This window comes from Cyprinodon tularosa, unplaced genomic scaffold (genome assembly GCF_016077235.1).
Source record: "Cyprinodon tularosa strain WSP-4 unplaced genomic scaffold, ASM1607723v1 ctg364, whole genome shotgun sequence".
In the NCBI taxonomy this organism is placed as follows: domain Eukaryota; kingdom Metazoa; phylum Chordata; class Actinopteri; order Cyprinodontiformes; family Cyprinodontidae; genus Cyprinodon; species Cyprinodon tularosa.
Genome location: NW_024039079.1, coordinates 51430 through 71593, shown reverse-complemented (window position 1 = coordinate 71593; position 20164 = coordinate 51430). Strand labels below are relative to the sequence as shown.

At 36.5% G+C, this 20164-nt stretch overlaps 1 protein-coding gene across 1 annotated transcript in view; it reads right to left on the bottom strand.

Annotated features, from left to right (window-relative positions):
- Positions 1–477: 477 nt before the first annotated feature.
- Positions 478–20164, bottom strand: part of yes1 (YES proto-oncogene 1, Src family tyrosine kinase) — a 40365-nt gene continuing 20678 nt past the window's right edge. Inside the window, exons 5-12 of the mRNA XM_038295981.1 lie at positions 19087–19190; positions 16178–16327; positions 14654–14809; positions 9648–9827; positions 6245–6321; positions 5477–5630; positions 3115–3246; positions 478–1506 (exon numbers count right to left, since the gene is read on the bottom strand). Coding sequence (XP_038151909.1) covers positions 1298–1506; positions 3115–3246; positions 5477–5630; positions 6245–6321; positions 9648–9827; positions 14654–14809; positions 16178–16327; positions 19087–19190 — 1162 coding nt within the window. The 3' untranslated portion in view covers positions 478–1297. The remainder of the gene's footprint in view (positions 1507–3114; positions 3247–5476; positions 5631–6244; positions 6322–9647; positions 9828–14653; positions 14810–16177; positions 16328–19086; positions 19191–20164) is intronic.

Genomic DNA, 20164 nt, shown 5'->3' with positions numbered 1-20164 from the left:
TGCCCTTCTGACTGTATAGTAGTAGAATAATAAATATGCATCAGTTTGAGTCATTACAAATGTTTAAATGTTTACTCTGACTGAAGACATTCATAAGGTAAGGCATTTCTTACCTTTTTCAACTGACAGGTTCTCATTTTGAAGAAGGGGAAATAAGAAAGTATGTGCTTTTCAAGTCATATCTCCAAAAGTAAACAGGAAGTTCTGTGTTTGAGTTAAAAAGCTCCTTGATATCTGGAATAATTGTAAAAGCTTTAATAAAAGGTAGTTTTCAAAATGTGATCCATTTTTATGTATATTCATGGTTTCCACAAATAGCAAGTTAAAGGGTAACTAATTGAAATACTGGAGAGAGAGAGAAAAAAATTTAAGCCAAATGTACCCTAAGGTTCTTTTTAACAGATCTGTTTTTTGTAGGTTGCTGATTCAATGGCATCCTGAACTATATATATATTTTTTTTTTTTTTTAACTATATTTTCAACTGAACCGCATAAAAAAAATTACAAAAATACTTGTGTTATCGGCAGAGTTGTGCAGCACACAAAACAAAACGATGACAAGTTAAACGGGAACCTACAAATGGACAGCCAAAGTGTTATTTTTAATTAAAAGAAAAAAGAAAATTGAAAATTAAAAATTCTATGCAAATCTTTAAAAAGTTGTGTCAGGATTCCCCAAATTGAAATGATTAAAATAAATGAAAAAAAAAAAAAAAAAATGGAAAAGCAATCGTAACACAGGTATCCTATTCTTTAACGTCCATCTGATCATCACACAGTCTAAAAATATTTCTTTATACAAACTGTATGTACATCAGCTTTGATCTCTCAGTACATTCTTGCATTCATACAGCAGACCTTATTTTTTAACCACATGCTTTACACTCATCACATACAAGTTAACCACAGTTATTGGTCATCCTTAATCTGCCATTCAACCTGGAACTCTTGATCATATGAAAGATCTGGATTCAGACTAAAAGATCTATGTGACTTAAAAATAAAAAGAGGGGATTTCTAAGAAGATAGAAGCAACTTATTTCAAAAGTTAATAAAGTTAAAAAAAAAAGTCTCTTGTCTGTCTGTATCACAGTGTTGTGGCCAGTAATATGGATTTATTCTGATAGTTTCCCAGAGCTTTATATACCCATTTGAACACTTGGTCCCATTGTACATTAGGGACAATCATTATGCCAGTGTCATTGTGGCCTAAAATCCTTTCATTTTAATTAAATGTTTTAAATTCTTTTATTGATTTCCACCAATGTACCTTAGAGTTTAAGTTAAATTGCCGGGACTAAAGGTTGTCTCCAGGCTGGTATTGTGGCTCTGTTGCTGTAAAGTAGTCTTCCAGGAAGGACTGGATGTATTCGAACGTCGGCCTTTCGTCTGGCTCCTTCTTCCAGCACTGCTTCATCATCTCATGGAGTGACTCCGGGCAGCCCTGAGGGCAGGGCATGCGGTAACCACGTTCCACCTGCTCCAGGACCTCTCGGTTCACCATGCCTTCAGAGAAAAAGCCAAAAACAGGAGATTATTATTTAAAATACTAAAAATAAGGCAACAGCTTTTCAATGACATGGTAAAACTGCAGAATGATCCAGTTCAGAAATCTATGGTTAGATCAAGAGACATTTATGGCTTCTAGTATTGTTCATGGAATACTTTATGCTGGTCTGGTACGAAGAATCTCAGTCAAACTATTTTGCATGTTATGTTTTTAAGAAACATGAAAATGTTGATGAATTATATATATGTTCATGAATACTTTTTTGAAAAACATTTTATTTTTAATAAACACTAAAAATGGCAAAGAGTAAAGATCTCTGGTATCGAAAAAAAAAAAAAAGCAAGAACGGAGCCCAAGCAGGAAAAAAAAGATTAGCTGTGGGGATGGAAACATTTGGCCAACACATGTTTTTTAAATCAGCATCAAATGGTCAGCCAGAGGGAAATATTCTTTAATAAAAAAAAAAAAAAAAAACATTTTTGATTCAAACTATAGCATGCATCTTAAAACCTACATCCTTCTGCCAATTGTAGAGATAACTGCCACAAAACAAAAACAAACGTCTTGAGGCAGAGCTTCAGAAAACCTGAAAATGTAAATAGAAACTGGGCTGTTGTTTGAGTGACCTAGAGTCCATTTTTAAAGCTGCATTTCAGCCAGAGCAATCACATTCATAGGACTGTCATAGATGCCCCAGAGTGGTCAACATGCTGTTTGTTCCTGCTGTTTCAAGCAGAATACCAATCAGTACTGCTGCATCCTCCAGTCCCAGACTCTGCTCTGTAACAGGAAGACGGCAAACCCTGTGACACGGCGCAGAAACCGCTCCGCTGGGAGCTCAAGTGCAGCTAAAAGAGGTTATGACGAAATCAGTGGCATGGTCGCGGTCTCACCCCCTCCCTCCCCCCCCCTGCTCTGTGGGAGACTGGGGATCAGATTATCTCACACTGGAAGAGAGAGCAGCAGGGCTCAGAGCAGCTGCAGATTCAGGGAGATGATAGCTTGGTGGTATGCCGGATGCTGCGGTGTTGGAAGTGATTTATGGCTTTCATCTTAAAACCTGAGCTCCTAATTAAATGCTTGGTATTCATTTGGTCCAGATGTAGTTTTTACAGAGCAAACTGGAGGAGGAATTAATATGTCTTTCGATGCATAATTCTGCTTTGAAACACTGGGGGGAAAAAAGGGCACAAAAAGTTCAACAATATTGCCCTCAAAAAGGCTAGAAGGCCAGCATTAAACTGAATGATTTACCCTAAATAAATCCTACAGAATCCAGATGGTCTGGTACTCTGACCGGTGGTTCGGTAAGCCATACGATGGGCTGCGATCAGAACTCTGATAAAGGTACAGTGGGAAGAGGAAGTGTGCTATGATGGGAGTAAGAGATCGCGTGGGCGGAGGGGACACCATCACTGACTCGCACAGGTTGAACCCATTTGTTTATAATCCACTGATGGGAGATAATAAAAGCTTAAAATTAAATCAGTTAGCAAGGGGGTAAATCCTGAAGCATGCATCCTTATAACATTTTCCATTTTTACAAGCCTATGACGTGTTAAACCACGTTAATAGTTGTATACTAGCATACATGTACGTCTTACCTGGATATGGAACTCTTCCCTTTGTTACCAGCTCTGTCAGTAGTATACCAAATGACCACACGTCTGATTTGATGGTGAAGCGACCGTACAACGCAGCCTCTGGGGCTGTCCACTTTATAGGGAATTTAGCACCTGGGCAAAAGAAAGACTGAATTAAAATGTGAGCGATAGGTGAAAAAAAAAAAAAAAAGAACCACACATAAGTAGCACAACTTGGAAAAAATTTTTAAATTACTTTCAGTGGCAGAATGATCATACAACATGCAGCTTTAAAGCTTCAAGAACTATGTTCACCTGTTGATTTCTGAGGACATTTTATCTTAACCAGACTAGTTCCAACTTTAACACACTTGCTGAACACAATAATATATTACATTTTTTATTTTGACACAATGAGAAAATGCTCCGATTATTCAGTTTTGTCCTTTAGTTAAAATTGTTCAAGATAAACGAGTTTAATTTTTTAAGCCTTTGGTTGAATAATCTTGAAATGTCCTATGAAGGTGTTAAAAATCTTTTTAATACGCCACAGACATGTAGAGGGGTCCAGGGCCACATTTTGTAAATTTTTTTTTTTTAAAGGCACCAATCTAGGGCACTGCATTAGAATAACAAAGTAAAGTTATAAGAAAGTATAAATGTAAAGTAGTTATAGATAATCAGGGATTAAAGTAGTTTCAAATTCTTCCAAGTCATATTTTTTCAAAGGAACATATATCATTTAAGAATGTTTTTCATAATACTTGCATTTCCTTCTAGTACATTCATTTTTTTTTATATTTAACAATAATTGCCCTGTCACCACTAATTAATACCTTCTATATTAGTAGATATACAGTTGTGCTTTACAATTATTATAAATGATAATGAAGCTAGACAGGGAATATTTTTTTTTTTTTTTTTAGCTAAATGTAACTCTTACATTTAGCCCTGCTGAAACACCTAGAGAACTCTGTATAAAGAAAGATTTCTGGAATGACCTCATATGGACTGATGAAACAAAGAACATTGCTGCGCAACTCCATGAAGATTCAGAACTTAATTTAGAAAATGTAAACTAAAAATGAAAAAGAATGAAAAATGACAGAGGAAAAAAAAATCATGAAAATAAAGGAAAAGGCTGGGATCTTATTTGACCAAATGGAGACAGATAGAGAGATTTTGAGAGTGAACTAGTCGAGGAAGGTTGATCCATGTGTCCTTTCATTTGGTCTTTATCTAAACATTAACTGTAGAAGAAATACATATCTTATTTGGATATAATATATCATGCATCCCTGGAATATACAATTTCAATTCCATCCATCCATCAATAAAAATATGGATGTACTGCATTTTAAATATAGAATAGGACATTTCTTTATTGTAAACTTTCTGGTAAACTTGGAGATATATTTTATTGCATGTTGCATATCCCACTAAATCTGTTTCACCATTAAATCTGCAGCTCTCCCTATTTTTCTTTGTGCCGTTCAAAAAGATTTACGAACCTCTTTACTAATATAATGACGCCGGAAACAAAAGTTAAGATATGTAGAAGCTCTGCAGTCTGATTCTAGCTGCACAATAATAAAACATTTGTTAATTTTAACCTGTAACTGGGAGTCATGGTCCTCTGAGAAGCCAAGCTTTTTTTAACTAGTAAAGAACAAACTATATTTTCTCAAGCTTCTTGTATTATATTACTAACTTGTATAAACTTACAATCTGTTGCCATTTTTAGCTGAACACCTTTTTACCTTTGGCTAAAATAAATGAGTGGAAAAAGGGGGAAAAAAGCTAAAATTATTGGTGGGGGCTGTCCCTACCAGGCCAAAGTTGGTGGGAATATATCAACACCAATTTTAGAAAGTTAAGCCTAGGCTAATGAGCATTTTTGACAGGACGCAACTTATGGAAAGCTGCGCTTTTAACCCATTATTTTAAATGGCTTGTATGCCCAGTAGAGTTCACCCGAGTTAAGTGTGTGCCACACATGTATAGAGCCAGCATATTAAGAAACTGGAATGAACACTAGTCTGCACATGTATTTGCAACTGTGTGAATAAAATGAAATAAAAGGTTTATCACTACACGTGACAGTTTTCTTACCAGTACTTTAAATCAAATGTTCTCAGATCACTAGCAGAGTTGCACTCTCCAGTGAAACAATCGTGATAAAAGTAAGTCTTGGATAACTGCAACACCTGCCCACCCATTTTTTTTTATTTCTATTTTAACTGGATCAGTATGATTCAGGTAGGAGACCAATGTGGGATACAAAACATCAAATTTTCCTAAAAGATAAGGGATTTTCATGTCCGCCTTAGCATCCAGTAAATCAGTGGCCATGTGTCTGAGTGCACAAGCTCCGTACATGTACCTTGACGAGCCGTGTACTCGTTGTCCTCAATGAGTCGAGCCAAGCCAAAGTCGGCAATCTTACAGACCAGGTTATCTGCTACTAAGATGTTGGCAGCTCTTAAGTCCCTGTGGATGTAGTTCATCCTCTCAATGAAAGCCATCCCATCTGCAATCTTTCATGTGGAGCACAGAGAAATGGGGTCAATAATCAAAAAGTAGGGTTAGTATTAAATATAGAGGTACTTTTGCATTAAGAGCTAAAACAGTAATTATTCAAGAGAAATATGTGATGCTATGGCAATTATACAATTACAGAGAAATCATAAAACAAAACCATATTTCTTCCCGATAGTCTTCGCTGGCTTTATTCTGTGTCAACATCATTTCTCACACACATTTCCATTTTTTAGTGTGGAAAACAAAACTAAGATCAGATCATAGCATGAGATTGAAGTGATGAACTCTAGTCATCTGTGGTGAGAAGTGTTTTGGGAGCAGATAAAAATTGGAGGAACGATATTAAATAAATAAGCCACTCAGGCTTAGAAGCCAAAAAAATAAAATCCTTAGAATTTAGTGCCTGCATGTCTGACAACCCAGCAGCTTATTGTCCTTGTTGAGGGAAAGCCAACCCACAGCAGGATGCTGCCATCACCATGTTTCACTATATGAATGTTTTCTTTTGTTCTGGTTGATGTACAATGGTAGTACTTTGTGGCATAATAACCTCTAGTATTTACAGCTTAGCAGGCAAATTGTATTTAAGATATATATTTTTGTAGCGTACCTGTGAAGCCATGTCCACCAGCTGTGGAAGCTTCAGATGTTTTCCTTCTCCTTCTTTCAGGAAGTCCAGCAAACTACCTGTTGGAAGTTATTGAAAAAAAAAAATTTGATTCAAGGAAAAGCAATACATCTATGTGTAAAAAATTAATACAAAGGCAATACAGAGATATACAGCTGTGGTGTGCATGAAAAAGATCACAGGCACAAAGGATCGAGCAAACAGACCCACTCTGAAGAAAAAAAAAGGATGTTTGCACAGAAAATGGGGACCTTTTTCACCCTTTACTGGTGCAAGTTTCACACTTTTTACCTTGTTAACAAACTGAAAACACAAAATCCATGGTAATTGCAAATGCAATTAATTGACCGGCACTACAACAGTTATGACATGTTCTGTTGCTTAAACAGAGCAAGAGGCATCTGCCAGAGGAAGTGTCACTTTAAACCAAGGACAATCTGCCACAGTGACTGAGATTTATGGTGTAATGAATGGTTGGCAAGATAAATACTGAAGATGAAGCAATCACCAGCTTGTCAAAGCACATAGTCAGAAATACATAATATTAAGCCTATTTGCACACCTAAATTATTCACTTAAGGCTAAATTGTCATTTCGCATTTATGATGTTTAAATATGGGTCAATGTGGGCGTAGATTACGCTAAGCAATGTCCAACTGATGAGGAAAGTAGAGACAAAATGTTTGGGAAAAAATTGCATCATTTCATCTGGAAATTTAACATCCCATAAGATCAACACCGTCTATATCAATGCTCAGATGCTTCAAATTAAACAAAAAAATGTGCTTATTTCAACAGTAGAACAAACAGCTTTTTGGTTGCTGTCCACCATCACTGAATGCTACTGCTTTAGGCTGATCTTTTTTTTTTTAATAAGATTAGACTCCATCTTTACAAATTCAGCTTATGAGTTAAAAGGTCCTTTTGGTATATGAGTTCATGACTATAGAAAAAAAATAAAAGAACTATAGATTTATATTACAACACACCTTAACATTATTATCTGCTTGATGGCATCTGGGGAGTTTTTCCTTCACTTAACATAATCCAACTAAAAGCAGCTTAACAGCTTTGTGTATTGCTGTACAGCAGTGATCTGCATCTAACCATCCATTTTTTTTCCAATGTCTCAAACATCACAGGGACATTTTTCTTTAAGATTTGTTTCCCCCCAAAATCATTCACAAGAGAAAAATGTAATATTCACAAAACAATATGCCAAATGAGTCTTTGACAATTTAAACACAATTGAGGACATTTGAAGGGCTTTTTAAAGACATTGCTGACTACGAAATAAATGCTGCAGACGACACCCATCTTCTTTCTCAAACCTATCAATTCTGGTATCATTTGAAACTAAAGAAGCGTACCTTTCCACAGTATAAAGCACATCTTTGTAACAACTGTTTCAAGGAAGCAATTTGCATGCAAATTGGATTTTATATGATTTAGTATTATACACCAATACCTGCAAGTTGATGAATTAAACAGATGTTTCAGTTGTGTTCATCTTTAAAAATCAATTAGAACAGCCCAAAAACCTTTTTAGCTTTATATTACATGTCCGCTACTTCATTAGTGTTGTAAAATCAACCACCTTAAAGTTCAAAAAGGCAGCATGTTTATATGGAAAGGATGATTCAAGGTCTTTTTTGACTATGACTAAGTTTTATTTCTTTGAAAGGTTTTTTTCACAGATTATCTTTTTTTTTTTTACTTCAAAATACAATGCATCAAGTTAGATATAAAAAGAATTCAGTTTTTTTGTTTTTGTTTTTTTATTCCCTTAATTCTATGCCTTTCCCAACTGTCATTCTTTTAATACACAAGTTAAACTCCATGACTATTTCACCCTTAAATACAGAAAGAAACGTATAATGGCCATTTGCACTATTATGGGATCAGGTTCCTTGTAACGGGGGTAAGAAAATGCACCGGTTTGGGAACTTTTGGCTAAATTTCACCAAAATGAGAACTCTTTGATACACTGCTAACTACAACTTCATTATTTAAGACTTACTTTACTACATTTTTAGTGAAGATGTTTCTATATATAAAATAAAATGGCAATTTAATGTGTTCACAAGGTTTTAATGGCATTTTGGCTTTTTTTTCTGAAAAGAAATTTAGATTGGACTAAGTTTATTTACAGATAAATCAGACATAGCTGCAGCCTTGCTTATACATGAAAAGCACCCTTTGATGTCTTAACACCTGGTCAAAAAGGTTTCATTTAGACATTATATCCATTAAGCTCCTTCTAATGTTTTTGTGTGTGTTTTTAGGTGGTAATCATTACGAAAGCTTACTGGGGTTTAACCGGTTTTAAAAGCAACAAGTCTCATTTGGACACACCCCCTAAAGGTGTGGGCTTGCATGAATGTGTTAAAAGAAAATGAAAATAAATTAAACAAAGTTTTAGTTATGGTACGCTGGAGTATAATTTCATTAAGCTGTACAAAATCGTTTTGTTTTTTTTGTCAGGCAAAATTTCTTTAAATCAATTATTTTCAATGACTAAATGCCAAATTAATGAAAGTTACATTTTATTTTCAAAGGGAGAAAACCATAACCATCTTACTATAATTAGCTGTAATTCTGGCCTAATCTGCTTACAGAGCAACAGTCCAGTCTATACCCTACTGATCAAACAGGAGGCTCTAAAGCCTCCTGGATGAGTCATCATACATTTGGAAGACCCTGTGTCTGAGCTTCTAACATCCAGCCTGATGTTTTATAATGTTGCTTCAATACTGACATCTTTCATGTTCTTTCCTCATGATAGTAGGGATTTTGTACAGAACATCGGTCCCCCCTTCAGCAAAACACCCCAACAATGCATTATTTAAACCAAAGGGTATCAAAAAGGAAATCTTTTCATCCTCCAAGTACTCAGCATACAAACATATCGCACACTATGAGTCTAATAAAAAAAACAATACAAGCATGGTTGAAAGCTTCGTTTAGCTAAACAAAACCTTATTAGGTGATTTTCCCTTGATAAGTTAGTGTACATAAACCTACTAACATACTAATTAAAGAAAAAGCTAAAACTACTTTAGAAAATCATTGTTTTATATTCAATTTTCAACTAGAAGAATTAATGTTGGCAATCCTGAATGATATAAAACAATATAAGCTTATTGTGAATTACATAAAGCAAGTAGTAATTGCCTACATATCTTTGTAATGATCTGTTTTCAATTAGAGGCACTAACGTTTAAAATAAGGAAAAATTTGTTATTTAAAAATATAGTTCAGTATTATCACATGGAACCCTTTAACATCATAAGCCTATATTCAGTAGGATAGGAATGTAAGTAGCACAGGCTCTTAAAATACAAAACTGCATGTCTTCTGCTTTAAGACTTGGAACTATGCTTACCTTTACCCATGAACTCTGTTACGATATAAATAGGCTCTTCAGACACCACTGCATAAAGCGGCACCAGTTTATCATGTCTGAGCTTCTTCATGATCTGAGCCTCCTCCAGGAACGCATCTGGAGACATGGTTCCTGGCTTCAGCGTCTTGATGGCCACTTTAGTGGTACCATTCCATGTGCCTGGGTAAAAGAACAAAAAAAAAATGTTTGATAATGCTCTAAAATTAGATACTTAAAATGAGCAAAGTATTAATACAAGTGAAGACAAGAGTCAATCCTGACTGGTTTTTGATAATGCACATATATGAGAAATTTCTTATGGCTACAAAAATCTTCTTAGGAGCAAAAAAGTAAAACAACAAAAAGTAAAAGAGTAGCCACTTCCCGGTTTGGACCCACTTACTCACGCCCTGCTTACATACAATGGGCCCACACTGGCCTTTATAGATGACTCATATTGACCAAACTCAAGGATGAAGGACTAAGTAGGGTAAAGTACAATCGGCATGCCCATGTGAAATCAGGGTGACAGCACAAATGCCCCAGAAGTTGTGGGTAAGGGGGATTGTCAGTGAACAGTGTCAGCAGAGCGGGAAATATCCTGAGCAAACAGAGCAGGGAGAGGCAGAATGAAATTCCTGGGATTACCCAGCAGAGGCTTGCATGTCGCAGCTTGCAGAGGGCCAGCCTCTATTAGAGACAGAGCAACGGAAAAATGAGTCGTGTTCGCTAGGAGGGGCCGGTGTCAGAAGTAGGCGCGAGGAATGAAGCGTGTGACGTGATCTGTGATTACAGGACTCTTTGGTTGTCAAAGAACTAACAGCGATTCAGAGTCAGGCTTTAGCAGTTTGTGGGGCATTGAAGCAGCATGATGAGGGCTGTTTGGAGATCAGCTTCATCACTGACTCGCACCAATTAGTTTACACACATCAAGAGCATTTCACATTAAAATTGCATCTACTCTAAATAATGTAAAGAGGACACTTTATCCCAATGTGTAAGCGTCCTAATGGCTGTGTAACTGCATGCCAACAAAACTATTTGCCTTCTTTACTTATTCATAAGCCAAGTGTTGAGCATCAGTACTTCTAAGTAGATTTATCCTGGTGTTTTGCTGACAAGGGCAGTACAACATAAATAGAAAAGTGGTTGGTGGAAACAAATTAATCCCTTTGTGTCCATCACCGCAAGTAAAAAGGAAACTTTGCTCTTAAGAACTGAAGGAGGCTTTATAATAATACATTGGTTTATACTCGCTGCATTGAACAGAGCACGAGGGTACGCGGGCCAAAAGTGACGCAATTATGCTGCCCCCCCCCCATCACAGACGGAGCGGACAGCCTCGGTGCTAGGTCGCATACCTCGGAATTTTTGTGACTTGGCGCGGACCACGCATGCTAGCCTCGTTTCAAATGGGAGGATATAAAGCCGTTTTCCATTAACAATTTTGCCGGTACTGACATCTAATGGTGCAGAAGTTTAAAGTAGAAAAGTCTGGTTAAATGCAGTGCTGTTACTGTTTATTCAATGACTGAAAACAGCATAAAGAGGCGAGCTTGTGGAATAAATAAAGTCTAAAACAACTATAGTATATAATATATATTCAGCTTTTATTTAGTAAAACAACATTTTTTTTTTAAAATCAAAAGGTCAGCATTGGCTTAAAAGGCAGGCTGGTTTCCCCATCATCACATCTCTTCGAGTGCAGCAGGTAAAATTACTGTCTTATTCCACCATATATTTCTGTGTAGCTGCCATAAACATACCCACTATTCTTAATTAATCATAAATTCTTAAATAAACAATCCTGCGCTTGCTCAGTTTGGAAGCGAGATGTCAACTGTTTCTTCCTGCATTACTGCTTGTTACGTTGATCACTGCCTCTCTGTGGATTTTGCGAGTGCTTCACCAACATCCACCTCAACTGCAATAGGGTACAGCACTTCTATAGGCTCACGAACAGACCTGCGCGACAACCCCACGCGCAAGTTTCTCTCTGCCTTCAGGCTATTAAAGAAATCCGTTACAAAATTCTACCCTTCTGTGGATCACTCAAGGACTGAAAGAGCAAAAGTATGAGGCATGCAACAGAAAGAGCTCAACACAGAACGATAACATGTATTATCTAAAATCCTTTTGTTTGTCATGAAACATGCTAGATTTAAATGTCAGGAAACTACTGATGTTACCCTTTATTAATTTCGTTGCTGGTTGTGATAACCTCACAGTAGGCATAATTATAACCACAAAGGAGAATGAATCCATTGGTCAGACAGGACTTGATTTTAGGTCAACTGGTGGAGTGTGTTCAGAGTTACCCGGGATGACGTTCAATAAGATGAAAATAAACAAAACTCTAAAGAAGTCAACAAAAAGCAAACTAATCATCGCACTTCCTCAGCAACTTTACAGTTTTGTGTATGTAAAAAGCTAATGATCATTGTTTAGAGTTCTATAATAGAATCTGTTCTTACATTTACTTTTATCACTTTGTTTCGGTAAACTATCAGCAAGAAACAAAAATAAGATGATACTAACTGTTAGTGCTGAATCAATTGAGCTAACAAAAATCAACAAAGGCCAAACTCTTCTAATCCCCCATTTTAATGTTAATTTCCTACCATCTGAACAGAGATTTAAGCTGTCTACGGCAAAGACCTCAGTAGGGTTGTCAAAAGTATCGATACTCAAAAAAGTATTGATTCTGAAATATAATACTCATTTTCAAAAGTATCGATACAGTGCTACTAGGGCTGCAACAACGAATCGATAAAATCGATAATTTCATCATCTATTAGTTGTGTCGCACGATTAATGCGTCATCCGCCGCCATCGTCAACCCCGCCGCCAACCCCGTTCTGCCTCTCCCGCAGGAGTCCCTCTCAGCGCTGCAGTCAGAGCCGCAGGATGTTTACCCTCAGCATCCAGACTGCAAATGAAGCGCTCATGCGCCGGGATTGACGGCGCAAATTGATCACAGTAATTAAAATAGCCTGCGCTTTGTAAAGTGAAAAAAGTCGTAACATGCAACTTTTGTAAAAACAAATGAACATGGCACGGAAGCACCACTGTTATGATGCAGCACCTGAAAAGAAAACACGTTGGAGCCGTCGATGGCAGTGAAGAGAGCTGATCAGCAGGATGAGCGACCATGTTTGTTTGGTTTTAAAGTGGGGAAATGTAACGTTAGTTTCTCAGGTAGCTCGTCTGATGCTTTCCTTACCGTGTTAGTAGGTTACAGACAGTGAGAAGGTTGGCTACTTATTTTACTTTTAATTTCATTTGAATTAACTTAAGCAGCGTTTATATTTACTTTATAAATAAATTAACTTGCAAATTATGAGGGCAAGGCTTTTAAAGTTTAAATCTTCTGGCAAAGATAAAGTAAAGAAGATTCTGCAATTTATGGAAGTAAAGCAGAATAAAATCCAGCAAGATCAGTAATATGTCAATTAATTATATGCCACATTCCCAGGTAAATATCTGTCTTTGGAGGATGTGTTTTTTAGCACCCCTAGTTCTCTCATTTTTATTCCAAATACAATTTATAATTTGAATCACAGGGCTATTTTTATCTCTATGGTTGAGTATTTTCTCAAGTAGCAACTTTAACTGCTATACTTTCCTGTCTTAAAAGACAGAACTCTTCTAGTCTAAAAAAAAAACCTAATTTGTTCAAATGTGGCGGGCTATTGTTTGAGCCCCTTAGGGGCTTTTAAAAACAAAAATGCCTGTCTTTTTTTGTGCTTTATCAAACAAAGTACCCTATATTTTGTGGATGTACAGCTACATTTCTCATGTAAGTTTGCGTAGTTTTAAAACAAACATTTATTTTTCATATTGCACCAGGACAGTTAATGAGCAACCTGTACTTGTGTGCTTGTTTGTTCTGTCTAAAATGTTTATTTTGGAATAAAGAGGTTAATATAAAAAATATTTTTTGTCCGATTCATCGATTAATCGAAAAAATAATCGGCCGATTCATCGATTTTTAAAATAATCGTTAGTTGCAGCCCTAAGTGCTTCCACCAGTGGCACCTAAGCAGTCATTTATCTAAAGTGCAGAATAGAGGAAAATGCACTTTCTTAACACTGTGTGATTGAATAATTCTGTGCACTTTTCAGTTTCAGACTTTTTTTTGTAACAGGTGCAGCTGCTGAGAATTATTTTTGTTTCTTAACCGGTTTGGCTAGTGTCATTGTTATGTGTGCAAAGCATAGCAAAGGAAGGAACACTTAATTTTAATTTTGTAAGTTTTTTATCAAGTTTGCTTAATACTGTGCACATCATACAACCTCAAAATATTGTTCTTATTGTTTATTGTATTTATTTATTGTATTTTAATTATTAATCAAAATATTTCTGTTGAAATTTGGAGTTTTTATTCTTGTGGTATCCAAAATGGTATTGAGTATCGAATATTTTCCTTAGTATCGGTATCGAGTTGAAAAGTTTAGTTTCGTGACAACCCTAGACCTCAGATGGAAAAATTCTATGATACACACTCATTTCAAAAGTGAAAGTGTCATTCCTGGTTTTCTGACTAAACACTGACAGTTACAGAGGAATCTTTTCACAATTAATTAAGGAGTATAACAGCTGTCAGTGAAAGAAAAGATGACAATCAATTCTATTAGGCTTAAGATTTAACCTGACAGCTGCAATATTTCTGGATCTGTACACTCAACTGAAACGGATAGAAGGACTGGAAAGCACTGTGAAAAAGCAGCCTCATAAGAGTGAACTGGGAGGAGGATTGATTCACAAGGTGACATTTTCTGCTATTGCTGATGAACTAAGGTATAAACACTTAATTGGGCAAAGTAAAACAGTTATTGACATAGTTCTTGCTCTACCCGCCTTCAGATGCTAGGAGAATGCATTAGACACTTGCTCTACAGTAAGTACCAAGCAGATTTAGAGTAAGCTGTGGCGCATCACAGTTTACCTAATTAACCTCTGACATCCAGCCTTGAGCTTGACTGCAGTCCAATATGTGCCTTACCCATCCAGACTTCCCCGAAGCAGCCTTGTCCCAGTTTGACTTCCAGTCGGAGGGAATCTCGAGGGATTTCCCAGGCGTCTTTAGCAAGTCCCTGAGTTTGCGGCTTCACTGTTGGGCACACAACGGTCAGCCTGTAGCACAGACCGTCCGCATGTTCTGAAAGAAAGCAGCTTTAAGTTATGACAAACCAATCATGAGGTGATTATGAAATTCCAGCCTATATCGAAATTAGATAAAACTGCATTTAAGTTTCATGCTAAATTTTCCTGGTGAATCTGGGTAAAATGTAGAAAACCAAAGTGTTGTATTCAGTATCTAAGTTGGGAGGAATTAAATCCTGTATATAAACCTTTTTCTTAATGCAGTTTAAAGAAAGCATTTGGGGAGATATAAAGGAGTACAGAGCTCGGAATCCACATTTGGTCTTTGAAATCAAATCTGTTTCATGTAATAATTAGGTTTGCTGCTTTGTGAAACAGCACAGCCAAAAACTGTAAGGTTCAACATTCCCTCCCTAAACAGTTTTATATATATATATATATATATATATATATATATATATATATATATATATATATATATATATATACATACACATGTTTCCAGAATTGTTCTGATTTATTTTTGGTGATGAGCACCATTCTGCTCCTTTCAAAGATCCTCAAGTCGAGCTCTGACTAGGAAATTCCAAAACTATTATCATTACCTTTGACCTAAAGCTGTCTGTGTTTAATTGTAGAACACAAGTGGAAAAAATGCAGGCACTATCTTTTTGTGGCTTAAATAAATACATAGTTTAATATTAATCACCTAAAAAGGAATAATCTATTGCTTTTTGAAGTTCCACTAAGGTATTCACAGGCATTGATTAGATTTAGGTTTACAGTTAATTACTCAAAAGAGGAGCCCGATATGAAATTAACAGCATTGTACTCCAGTTCAGGGTTAAAAATTAAAGTCCATCATATTGACTTTTACTACTGCGCCTCATCACTGGTAAATAGGGTCTCCTAGTTTGTATGCTCCTGTTTACTAAACAGGAAACTGTGTTATATAGAATGCAATGTTATCAACCTCGATCATGTTACCTTTCCCTTTAGGAGACCTTTCCCATGGTAACTCTTTCAACAAACATTTTTTTGTTTGTATTTCCTCTGAACACTTCAAAGATTCCAGCAAAATATTTTATCTCCATATTTACAAGATCTTATCTTTGAGCGTTCAAAAAAAGTTTTTCCCTGCAGGAGGGATTCTGAATAAACTGAATCAATGGTAAGTTAAGGGCAAAGCTTGCCTCGTCAAGATCATTGCTCCCAAATTTGTCCTTATTAAAAATTACAAAACAGAAGTTCTCAAAATTTCTTATTCAGGAAACCCCTCCTATTGCCTAATTACAATTGTGTCACAATAACAGAACCAATAAACATAAGATATAACATTCAGTAAATAAAACTACTTTATTTCATTACTAACAAATATTAGTGTAATTTATGCCCGAGGATGATGCTTCCCTAGGATGCTTACCTGTGTAGTGCTTCACCAGTTTCTGTAGTGTCTCAAACTGTGCTCTTGTAGTGATATAATAACCACCACTATCCAACTTGCGAATCTTGTAGTGTTTGACGTTGTCACCCTTAACCTCATCCCAGTCACGTAAAGATAGTGAGAAGGCACCTTAAAAACCAAAATACATGACATTAGGGTGACAGACTCTGAAGGGATAAAATAATAGTGAGATTTATCGACTTAATGATCTGGAAATACCGGAACTCAAAAAGCCAGTCTTTTTCTGATGAGTGTGCAAAGAAACAAGCAAAGGCAAGAGGTAAGACGCAATTAAAAAGTAAATTGTACACCATAAAGTAGCAAGTTAAGTGTTGAGTTCATTCAGGCTTTAAGAGAGGGAAAGAAATTCAGAAGACAAGTGGAGCACAGCAAAAATCACTTTTTTTTTATTTGACCGTTTAACCAGATATGGAACATGCTGAATTTGGATTTCACCCACCCCCCAAACAGAGACACATATCAAGTTTATTATTGATGACATTATTGATTCATTAATTTCATTAATCTTAGGAAATACTAAGAGTGCTGAATGCATATTCTTGGCTTTTACACCAGATTTATTTTGCTTAAATATAAAAAAATAAGTGAAAATGACTGAAAGCAGAACTGTCCCCAGTTTCCTAATTCCATTTTAATGGGATCTCATTCTTTTTATCTATGAGCTGGAAATGTCCCCTGATTTGATTTCAGAAATCTGGTCACCTTTATGTAAACATACACTGCTCAAAAAAATTAAAGGGAACACTAAAATAACACATCCTAGATCTGAATGAATATTCAGATCTAGGATATTCTCATTTAATAATTTGTTCTCTACAAAGTTGAATGTTCTGACAACAAAATCACATAAAAACCATCAATGGAAATCACATTTTTTAAGTAATAGAGGCCTGGATTTAGAGACACAAACAAAATTTAAGTGGAAAAACACACTGAAGGCTGATCCAACTATGTCCTTAGAACAGGTCAAAATGAGGTTCTCCCTACAATGGTCCTGATGAGGTTGCAGATGGGTAGAGGGTTCTGCTTCAGGACCTGGACTAAATGATTGAGACATCAAATCTGTTGTACCCGCACCATAAAGGTATAAAGGACGATCTTTTATTCCCGGGTGGATAGTCAAAATAAGTGGTCCTCCTAATTGTCAATCATTCTGGTGATATGTTTACGTAAGGCCGTCCTACATGCTCGTCCTGTAAGCTATGTTTTGCTGAGCATGCGCACTTTCAGGCGTATACCTGTGGTGAGCTACAGTTTCAGACAGTCATTGAAGCTCACCATTCTCATTGCGGTTCTTTGAAAATGGACGAGGGTCGTAAGAGTGAATTTATCAAGTGTCTACGAAGTGTATGAGAAGAGAAGAAAGGCCTCAGAAGAGGCAGATATATCCCGGAATGCTTTGCATGGAGAGCTCTACTCGCAAAGCATTATGGGATTTGCTGTCACAGAGGCCCCCTGTTGCCATAGACTATCGCTACACGACAGCGGCGACTAATAACAAAGATACCTCAGGCACCTCGTAGTGAAGGAGGAGATATGTGATCAATGGAGAAAAAAGTAGTGATCATATGTCTGAACAGTCAGTTAACTAAGTTCGCTATAAAGTCCACTTTAAAATCCCCGCTCTATATAGTGAAAAATGAATGAAAATCCTCCACAATACCTTTAACTTGGAAATTTAAGTTCTGAGTTGAAAAGTATTTGGATAATTATCCAACCTCAACCTGATTTTATTTATGATGCTGGAACTTGTTAGTATATGTTAATGGACCAACTTTATGAGGAAACACAAGCAGTCAGCTACAAGATGCTAATAATTGATAAGATGTCAAAGATATCAACAATGCTATCATTTTATCCTTGTTTTTAACTCATATTTTTAGAGCAACCGTACTCTCACAAAAACCATGTGAAAAACCATGTGATGTAATGGCAAAAAGGTTCCCCACATGTTGTCAGCTTAACAACAGCAGCCTTTTTTGTACAGTGGTTTTTGACTAAATGTAGTTACAGTTTGGCATACTGCTTGCCTTCCATTACTAGCCTGCCTTTAGTGGTGCCGCCTCAAATGAGCAACCTTTATAACTACACCGTCTAGGCAAAGCCATTGTTTAAAAAGGCTAAAAAAGGGACTTCAGAAACAAAAAACTATTTAAAGCAGCATATGATAAAATAACTATGACTCCAACCTGGAAAGTATCCACACCCTTTCCCAGGCCTTCCATACATGACAGTGATTCAACAAATAAATAATCAATATCTTTTCAGTTTCTGTCAACTTGGTGGTATTGTAATTATGATCTCCAGGAACAACACAGTTGTAGAAGTGCTTACAAGGGTATAATTTTCCTACTGTTCCACTAGTAGACAGTATATGATATAAATCGCAACATTCACATGCACACAGACGCTCCAACCTTTAAAGGGCACCTCTAAATAAACATGGTATAATGGTAGGGATTCAAATATTTACATGGACAGACAACAAGGTTCAACTGTTGCCTCAGATTACCCTGAATTATTAAACAAACACTTTGTTTCCTATAATGGTCTGCATCAGTGATGCTCTTTGAGTGTATCTTAATTTCTAAGGATTGCAGTCATACTGTTCATGTGCGTCCTCAAACAGAATGATTCAGTGTTTCCTGTACTGTGATGGGAGAGTGGGATGTTTCTAAATCCTGGAACAGGTTTTGAAATTGTGCTGCTGTTGTAAAAAAGGAATGCAACAAAACTTCTCTGTTTAAACAAAAAACATGTATCCAGGTCTAAAAAAAAAAAAAAAAAAAAGAAATGTTTACATTTACTTAAAGACCAGCTATAAAGGTCCCTCTTTGTGTCGTCTTATTTTAAATGCACTTCCTTACCTTTTGTTGTTTCACTCTCTCGTACCAAGAAAGTGCCTCTCTGATTCCCTGGGAGTAATAAGAGACGCTCAGTGTCTTTTCGGCTCAGTTTACCAAAGTACCACCTGTGGAAGGAGAAAAGAAAAGTCAGATACTTGAAATAACTAAATATAAAGTATAATATGTCATTCCTAAGAAATGCTGAATTCATTTCTGATGCAAAGTCTTAATGCTGGCCACTTGCCTACTTCTAACCTGGCAGTAGCGAGAAGGATATGTGTAGAACTGAGTTAAGTTATATATTAGCAATCTGGGATGCTGCCGTTCAGTCTTGCCGTGAAAAGCAGAGACTTTTAGTGCAATACTTCAAGCCGATTGGGTAGCTGATTGTTGCAGTGAATCGTGACATTTCATAAGTTGATAAAACAAACTTTTTCCAAATCGTGTTGGAAGAAAAGCACAGAAATCTTTCTGATCTATAAATGCACCAAGCGCTTCTCTTTGCTCCTTTTTTTAACGAGAAATTGTCGCTGTTCTAGCGAAAACCGAGTTGTTTGCTGTATCCAGCGTAGCTATGTTTGTAATGCCCAAGCAAGGTCCTTGTGAGTGTTGACATTCCTACATGTCCCGCTACAAAAACACTGCCGGCATGTCATTGGCCAGACCTGCTGGTGGTTTGGACATGGACGTATTAGCAGGACTCTTCAAGATGGATTTGTTGCGAGACTGAAAACTCAGATCTTGCGACAATCCAGCTTGCATGGCAAGGTTAATGTACTGTATGCATGTTTAAGAATCTGAATGTTTTTGGTGCTTCTCACATGCTGGTAGGAAGTAAATATTAAGTTTTCTCCTGAATAATTGTCTATGTGCAGCAGGCAATGTTGCCTATAACCTCATCTAATAAATATTTGAATATAAAACAAAAATGTTTGTTTGTATAAATAAGGAAAAAGCTCCCAGCTCCAAACAATCTTACCTCTTTGAAAAAAGGCTTGGTCTATGTCAAAACACTTCAATGCATTTGGAGCTGTTTCACTAGGCGATACGGCATCCTGTCAATAACAGGTGCTCACATTTTTTTTTAAGAGACATAGTA